Source organism: Danio aesculapii, chromosome 4, assembly GCF_903798145.1.
Source record: "Danio aesculapii chromosome 4, fDanAes4.1, whole genome shotgun sequence".
Taxonomy (NCBI): Eukaryota; Metazoa; Chordata; class Actinopteri; order Cypriniformes; family Danionidae; genus Danio; species Danio aesculapii.
Window position 1 is genome coordinate 469,672 of NC_079438.1, and position 9,310 is coordinate 478,981.

Sequence of the window (9,310 nt, forward strand, 5' to 3'; positions counted from 1 at the left end):
GCTAAGCTAAGCTAAAAGTGCTCAGTCAGACCCAGAAAATGCAAATAAGCTACTTTTACAAGTCACCTAGAGTGAAACAGCTGAGATTTTACATTTTTGAAAACTTTCAGCTGATCTCAGGGTCTAGCAGGAGCACTTTTAGCTTAGCATAATTCATTGAATCAGATTAGACCATTAGCATCTCACTCAAAAATTATTTTAAAAATAGTTTTGATAATTTTTATGCAAATTCTGATACAAATTCGATAAATAGAGGAGTCGCTCTGGTCATTTTTGAGCGAGATGCTAATGGTCTAATCGGATTCAATGGTTTATGCTAAGCTAAGCTAAAAGTGCTTCCACCAGACTTAAAATAAATCTCTTTTAAATGTCAATAAAAGTCACTTTATTACAAGCTGAAACGTTTCTACATCAAAAGTTGTTTTAGCAGAGATCAAAGTCCCATAATGCAATCTGAAAGAAAAAACTCACAAGCATTAGCCTTCATTAGTTTTAGTTTTTACACATTTGGGGGACAAAGTTAAAAAAGTCTACCAGTACACCCACCATTAAGCTATTGTATTGTATTGAGATGTATTTCTACATAATTGTGAAAGAGGGGAAAGCATTGTGCCCTCAAAGGATTGCATTACCTGAAGTTCCATTTGACGGAAAGCTTTTATGACAAGCATGGAAATACTTGCTGCACAGCAGGCACAGGAACAAAGCTAACTCTTATCCTTCTGAAAATACAGCAATGTCATGAATGTCAACCATTTGTTTGAAGTTAGTGAGCAATTACAGGACAATACGTGATTTTTTTTGTTCTCAAAACATACATCTTACCACAGCTTTATATATATATATATATATATATATATATATATATATATATATATATATATATATATATATATATATATATATATATGTATGTATGTGTATCTATATATATGTGTGTGTATATATATATATATATATACACACACACACATACACATATATATATATATATATATATATATATATATATATATATATATATATATATATATATATAACTCTAAGTGACTTGTAAAATTAGCTTATTTCCATTTTCTGTGTCTTTTGGGAGCACTTTTAGCTTAGCTTAGCATAAATACTTGAATCGGTTTAGACCATTAGCATTTCACTCACAAATTTAAATTTAAAAGAAAAAGTTTTGATAATTTTTATTTTATTTAATTTTCGATTTATTTATTTTTTTCGATCTTGCTCTGTTTAACTCTAGGTGACTTGTAAAATTGGCTCATTTACATTTTCTGGTTCTGATGGAGCAATTTTAGCTTATCTTAGCTTATCATAGATTATTGATCAGATTTAGCATTAGCATCTCGCTCAGAAATGACCAAAGAGTGACTTCTCCGTTTATCGACGTTTTATCGAAAATTATATGCAAATTAATTAAATTCCTTTTGAAATTGAGTGAGATGCTAATGGTCTAATCTGATTCAATAATTTATGCTAAGCTAAGCTAAAAGTGCTTCCCCAAGACCCAGGTTGTCTGAATTGATAATTTTTTTTTAACTCTGCTGTTTAAGTGACTTGTAAAATTACCTTATTTTCCATTTTGTCTTTTAAGAGCCCTTTTAGCTTAGCTTAGCATAAGTCATTGAATCGTATTAGACCATTAGCATCTTGCTCAAAAATGACCAATAAGTGATTCTACTGTTTTTTATTGAAAAATAAATAAATACATTGAAAATTAAATAAAATAAAAATTATCAAAACTTTTTATTTATTTATTTAAATTTGTGAGTGAAACGCTAATGGTCTTATCCGATTCAAGTGTTTATGCTAAGCTAAGCTAAAAGTGCTTTCGTAAGACCCAGATTGTCAGAATGAATTCAATAAATGTTTAACTTGTGACTTGTAAAATTAGCTTATTTTGATTTTCTGTGTCATTTGGGAGCACTTTTAGCTTAGCTTAGCATAAATAGTTGAATCAGATTAGACCATTAGCATTTCACTCACAAATTTAAATTTAAAAGAAAAAGTTTCGATCATTTATATTTAATTTTCTTTTTTTTTTTTCGATCTTGCTCAAAAGCTTTGATTAATTAACGAAAGTTTTGAGTGAGATGCTAATGGTCTAATCCGATTCAAGTATTTATGCTAAGCTAAGCTAAAAGTGCTCTCAAAAGACCAAGTGATCAGCTGAATGGATTAAAAAATGTTAAAACTCAGCTGTTTAACACTAGGTGACTTGTAAAATGAGGAAAAAAAGTGGAGTGTTCCTTTAAATATCAATAAAAGTCGCTTTATTATAATGCAGAGTTAAAGTTTCTACAACCAAAGTTGTCGGAGCAGAGATCAAGGTCCCATAATGCAATCAGACAACAACAAAAAACACCCATCGCCAACATTTATCCTTTTATTCTGTCATAGTAGCTCCATGATGTGATGTCATACAAGCGCACTGTAGCCATAACTACACAACTATCTCATGGAAGCACCATTTTTGTCTTTCAGGAATGCTTTTTTGGGGTTAATTTATGCCCTGTACAGCGCATCCTACCTGCTGCTTGGACTTCTTTACAACAGACTGTCTCATCGAGAAAAGAAGCAAGCGCTAAAGGACCAGTTGAAAGCTCCAGAACCGGACAGCTGTGGTGTGTCAACCACCAATGGAAATGCGTCTTCAGCGATTGTAAAATGTGAAAATCCAGACCAGGAGACCACCATCTGAAGTTATGCTTCCAGTTTTAATAAGTCTTTCAGACGAAAACAAACCAAACAATAGAAACCATTTTAGTATTCTAATGTTTATATAGAAATCGCATTGGTTTTAATAAAAGCTCTTCTATTATATGTCCAACGATACTCTAGAAATCATCAAATAGTACACTGTAAAGTTGACTCAACTTCAAAAAAGCTGTCCAGCAACTTGCCTTACAATTAGAAGTTGAGCCAACTTTTTCTACAGCGTTTTTACTGTCATAACGGTCAAAAATGAATGGTGGAAACCGTTCTGTTATGGTTTATATATGTATTTCTTTCCCCAACAGGGAAATGTGTGTATTAAACCGAAGATATAGAGTGTTAGAGAAGTTTTAACTCCCATATCTAAGTTCATAGTTATAAAATTGTGTTAATTTGTACATTTAATGAAAATAGCATTCGATTGCTAGATTTTCTACAGGACAGTAAGTACACCCTCACCTTCACTTCTTTCCTATAGGTCGAATACATTTATGTGTACTATTATTTACACAACGGATGACATGACAACCAACGACTACACTTAAACTAGTAAGAAAGTATTATACGCAAAGAAAACACACAATACATTGTTACGTAGAATCACTGTTATGGTGGCAGGTCATTGTGAACGATGATAATATATATCGCGGTCACATTTATCGTCATTCCTTTTTATATATATATATATATATATGCTGCACTGTTTTGTAAAACATTTCTGGATGGAATAAAATTTTACATGTGAAGCTGTAAATAAAGCACAACATGTCATACAATGATTTTCGCAGGACATTCTCAGTCAATTTCAGTCCCGATTCGTCAATATTGTCATATTGTCGTTCCCTTTTTTTAACGGTTTGCGCATGTTTGGAAAATATGCAAAATTTCGGGAATATTTTTGAGCACACGCTCCAAACCTAACCCTAAACCACTTCTCAACAACATAAATAAGCAGCAGGCAGGCAAATAAAAGTGGACACGCGTGTATTATTTGCAAAAATAACCATATAAAAGTGCTACGAACAAGTCACGTCGCATTCAAAGCCCTGTGAAGCGGTGTCTTTTTGTGAAAAGCTTGTGCAGTTATAGTCAATGCTCAACTGCTACCATTTTGACGTCATCTACAATCTCCAAATGGTTAATAAACATTCAAAAATAGAAAAGAAAGACGCTGGAAGTGTATAAAATGCACAAACAATGAAAAAGGTTCCTATTCCTCCCCATATTTATGTCCAGGATTGTTCTACAGGACAGTAAGTACACCCTCACCTTCACTTCTTTCCTATAGGTCGAATACATTTATGTGTACTATTATTTACACAACGGATGACATGACAACCAACGACTACACTTAAACTAGTAAGAAAGTATTATACGCAAAGAAAACACACAATACATTGTTACGTAGAATCACTGTTATGGTGGCAGGTCATTGTGAACGATGATAATATAAATCGCGGTCACATTTATCGTCATTCCTTTTTATATATATATATATATGCTGCACTGTTTTGTAAAACATTTCTGGATGGAATCAAATTTTACATGTGAAGCTGTAAATAAAGCACAACATGTCATACAATGATTTTCGCAGGACATTCTCAGTCAATTTCAGTCCCGATTCGTCAATATTGTCATATTGTCGTTCCCTTTTTTTAACGGTTTGCGCATGTTTGGAAAATATGCAAAATTTCGGGAATATTTTCGAGCACACGCTCCAAACCTAACCCTAAACCACTTCTCAACAACATAAATAAGCAGCAGGCAGGCAAATAAAAGTGGACACGCGTGTATTATTTGCAAAAATAACCATATAAAAGTGCTACGAACAAGTCACGTCGCATTCAAAGCCCTGTGAAGCGGTGTCTTTTTGTGAAAAGCTTGTGCAGTTATAGTCAATGCTCAACTGCTACCATTTTGACGTCATCTACAATCTCCAAATGGTTAATAAACATTCAAAAATAGAAAAGAAAGACGCTGGAAGTGTATAAAATGCACAAACAATGAAAAAGGTTCCTATTCCTCCCCATATTTATGTCCAGGATTGTTCTACAGGACAGTAAGTACACCCTCACCTTCACTTCTTTCCTATAGGTTGAATACATTTATGTGTACTATTATTTACACAACGGATGACATGACAACCAACGACTACACTTAAACTAGTAAGAAAGTATTATACGCAAAGAAAACACACAATACGTTGTTACGTAGAATCACTGTTATGGTGGCAGGTCATTGTGAACGATGATAATATAAATCGCGGTCACATTTATCGTCATTCCTTTTTATATATATATATATATGCTGCACTGTTTTGTAAAACATTTCTGGATGGAATCAAATTTTACATGTGAAGCTGTAAATAAAGCACAACATGTCATACAATGATTTTCGCAGGACATTCTCAGTCATTTTCAGTCGCGATTCGTCAATATTGTCATATTGTCGTTCCCTTTTTTTAACGGTTTGCGCATGTTTGGAAAATAAGCAAAATTTCGGGAATATTTTCGAGCACACGCTCCAAACCTAACCCTAAACCACTTCTCAACAACATAAATAAGCAGCATGCAGGCAAATAAAAGTGGACACGTGTGTATTTTTTGCAAAAATAGCTATATAAACGTGCTACGAACAAGTCACGTCGCATTCAAAGCCCTGTGAAGCGGTGTCTTTTTGTGAAAAGCTTGTGCAGTTATAGTCAACGCTCAACTGCTACCATTTTGACGTCATCTACAATCTCCAAATGGTTAATAATCATTCAAAAATAGAAAAGAAAGACGCTGGAAGTGTATAAAATGCACAAACGATGAAAAAGGTTCCTATTGCTCCCCATATTTATGTCCAGGAATGTTCTTTGTTAAATCTTAATCCTCGGTTGAATGAGAGCAAAGCTGCTTGGGTGACTGAGCGCATGCTGAGGGTTATTGCAGCTCATTCCAGCTGTAAACCATACTAACTTGGACCTATTTAATATATATGTAATATGTATTTGTAATTACTATTATGAAAGAATGAAGAAACCAATATGTAAACATCAATAGTGTCTAAGGCATTAATATTAGGTTAGATTCAGGTAGTGACTTCCGGTAACCAAAATTCAATATCTAGCCAGCGTCTAAGGACAACGTTATTTTGACATCCAATAATGACATCAAATGACGTTGATATTTGGTTGATTTTAGGTTATTTTGGAAAGTAACCCAGCCGAGCCAACATCTTAAACCAACGTCACGTAGATGTGAAATACTGACATTTATTCAAGTATGGCAACCAAAATCTAACATCTGATAGACGTCTTAGTGGTAACGTCCACACAACGTCAAGATGTACCATCATTAGACATTGATATTTGGTTGATTTTAGGTTATGTTGGAAAGTAACCCAGCCGAGCCAACATCTTAAACCAATGTCACATTGACGTCAAATGCTGACATTTATTCAAGTATGGCAACCAAAATCTAACCTCTGATAGACGTCTTAGTGGTAACGTCCACACAACGTCAAGATGTAACATTATTAGACATTGATATCTGGTTGATTTTAGGTTATGTTGGAAAGTAACCCAGTCGAGCCAGCATCTTAAACCAATGTCACATTGATGTCAAATACTGACATTTATTCAATTATGGCAACCAAAATCTAACGTCTTATAGACGTCTTAGTGGTAACGCCCACACAACGTCAAGATGTACCATCATTAGACATTGATATCTGGTTGATTTTAGGTTATGTTGGAAAGTAACCCAGCCGAGCCAACATTTTAAACCAATGTCACATTGATGTCAAATACTGACATTTATTCAAGTAAGGCAACCAAAATCTAACGTCTGATACACGTCTTAATGGTAACGTTCACACAACGTCAAGATGTAACATCATTAGACATTGATATTTGGTTGATTTTAGGTTATGTTGGAAAGTAACCCAGCCGACCCAACATCTTAAACTAATGTCACATTGATGTCAAATACTGACATTTATTCAAGTATGGCAACCAAAATCTAACATCTGATACACGTCTTAATGGTAACGTTCACACAACGTCAAGATGTAACATCATTAGACATTGATATTTGGTTGATTTTAGGTTATGTTGGAAAGTAACCCAGCCGAGCCAACATCTTAAACCAATGTCACATTGATGTCAAATACTGACATTTATTCAAGTATGGCAACCAAAATCTAACATCTAATAGAGGTCTTAGTGGTAACGTCCACACAACGTCAAGATGTACCATCATTAGACATTGTTATTCGGTTGATTTTTAGGTTATGTTGGAAAGTAACCCAGTCGAGCCAACATCTTACACCAATGTCACATTGATGTCAAATACTGACATTTATTCAAGTATGGCAACCAAAATCTAACGTCTGATAGACGTCTTAGTGGTAACGTCCACACAACGTCAAGATGTACCATCATTAGACATTGATATTCAGTTGATTTTAGGTTATGTTGGAAAGGAACCCAGTCGAGCCAACATCTTAAACCAATGTCACATTGATGTCAAATACTGACATTTATTCAAGTATGGCAACCAAAATCTAACGTCTGATAGACGTCTTAGTGGTAACGTCCACACAACGTCAAGATGTACCATCATTAGACATTGATATTCAGTTGATTTTAGGTTATGTTGGAAAGTGACCCAGCCGAGCCAACATCTTAAACCAACGTCACATTGATGTCAAATACTGACATTTATTCAAGTATGGCAACCAAAATCTAACGTCTGATAGACGTCTTAGTGGTAACGTCCACACAACATCAAGATGTAACATCATTAGACATTGATATTCAGTTGATTTTAGGTTATGTTGGAAAGTAACCCAGCCAAGCCAACATCTTAAACCAATGTCACATTGATGTGAAATACTGACATTTATTCAAGTATGGCAACCAAAATCTAACATCTGATACACGTCTTAATGGTAACGTTCACACAACGTCAAGATGTAACATCATTAGACATTGATATTCGGTTGATTTTAGGTTATGTTGGAAAGTAACCCAGCCAAGCCAACATCTTAAACCAATGTCACATTGATGTCAAATACTGACATTTATTCAGGTATGGCAACCAAAATCTAACGTCTGATAGACGTCTTAGTGGTAACGTCCACACAACGTCAAGATGTACCATCATTAGACATTGATATTCGGTTGATTTTAGGACGTTGACGTCGGCCCCACGTTGGATTCTGACATCAACCCAATTTTCATTTCTGAACAAAATGCATTGGTGTATAACGTCAATCTGACGTCATGTTGACGTCCTGTGCCTGCCTGGAACACTGAGTATGCTGTATTCAAAAATATAATGATCATTTTGGACATTGTTTTTGGACATATTATTGACACACATATGAACGTTTTTAAGTAACTCCTTCAGTGACTTCGTTTACATGGACATCAGTAATCGAATTATTTGCCTTAATCTAATTAAGACAATAATAAGATTAAGATGTTTACATGAGTTGCTTTTTGAATGTCTCTTTCATGATCCCGTTTTACGTTATAACACATAATTCGATTAACATCATTGCGACACCGCGCTATCCATGTTTCCTCCGGAGTTTTATGTAATTTCAGGTGTTTAATTTTTAATTTGTCGACTTTAATTGCAGTTCGGCACTTTCAATTTCATTCAGGAACATTTCATGCATGCCCCCTGACAAACGAGATATTGGATGCGAGGAACTGCTGGAAGAGTGTTGTTTTAATGGAAGTTCATACCGCATGCTGAATGGGGGAAAAAAATCTCCGCATTTCATGATGCAGGTGTCTGTGGTCTTCACTGACTCGGTAGGTGCAGATAATAGTGTCAAGTCCTACATGTCTGGTGTTTCCATGTCTGTACTGCCCTTTAATAATGCAACTAAAATCGGCGTACTCCACATGTCTTAATTCCGTTTCTCTTTAGTTCGATTATGATCTTAATCAAATTAAATTAATAAAAAATCACTGTTTACATGGTCGACTCTTAATCAGAGTATTGTCTTAATCGTATTAAAATCAAATTATTCGTGTCCATGTAAACGTACTCAATGATTGTTGTCAGTGGGGGGGAGTGACGGACGCGGTGGGTCTCACGGACGGACTTTCAGTGAGTCTCACCTTAATTCCCAAAAAATCCTTAGCAAATTGATACCGAATTCTGTATGGAAAGCATTCATTCGCCTTATCGACCTGTTACCTGGCCTGATGTTCATACGTTGTCATTAAAACAAACCAAGGAAACGTTCTAAATTAGCTTAGAGTGCACTGAAAAAAAGGTGACAACTTAAAACTGAAAACTTTCAACGAAAAAATTGTGAACAGTCCACTAAAAATATCCGCAGTAAGTTGCCTTATAATTTTAATTGAGTCAACTTTTTATTCTTATTATTTTTGGTATTTGTTTTTTTAAATAAATTAAAATGATCACAATGATTACAATGGACAAAATGGCACCTTCCCTTGAAGAAGAAAAAGAACCCAAAAGTAACAAATTTAACCCTTGTCTTCCATAGTAGGAAAAACATATGCTAGGAGGCTGCAGGCCAAGTGCTTGTGAGTGTAATATTGCGTTATACAACAGTTTGA

General features: G+C 34.7%; 1 protein-coding gene across 1 annotated transcript in view; it reads left to right on the forward strand.

Annotated features, from left to right (window-relative positions):
• The window catches only part of slco1d1 (solute carrier organic anion transporter family, member 1D1), a 35,208-nt gene extending 30,902 nt beyond the window's left edge, over nucleotides 1-4,306 (forward strand). The window contains exon 13 of the mRNA XM_056455243.1: nucleotides 2,491-4,306. Coding sequence (XP_056311218.1) covers nucleotides 2,491-2,707 — 217 coding nt within the window. The 3' untranslated portion in view covers nucleotides 2,708-4,306. The remainder of the gene's footprint in view (nucleotides 1-2,490) is intronic.
• Nucleotides 4,307-9,310: the final 5,004 nt, after the last annotated feature.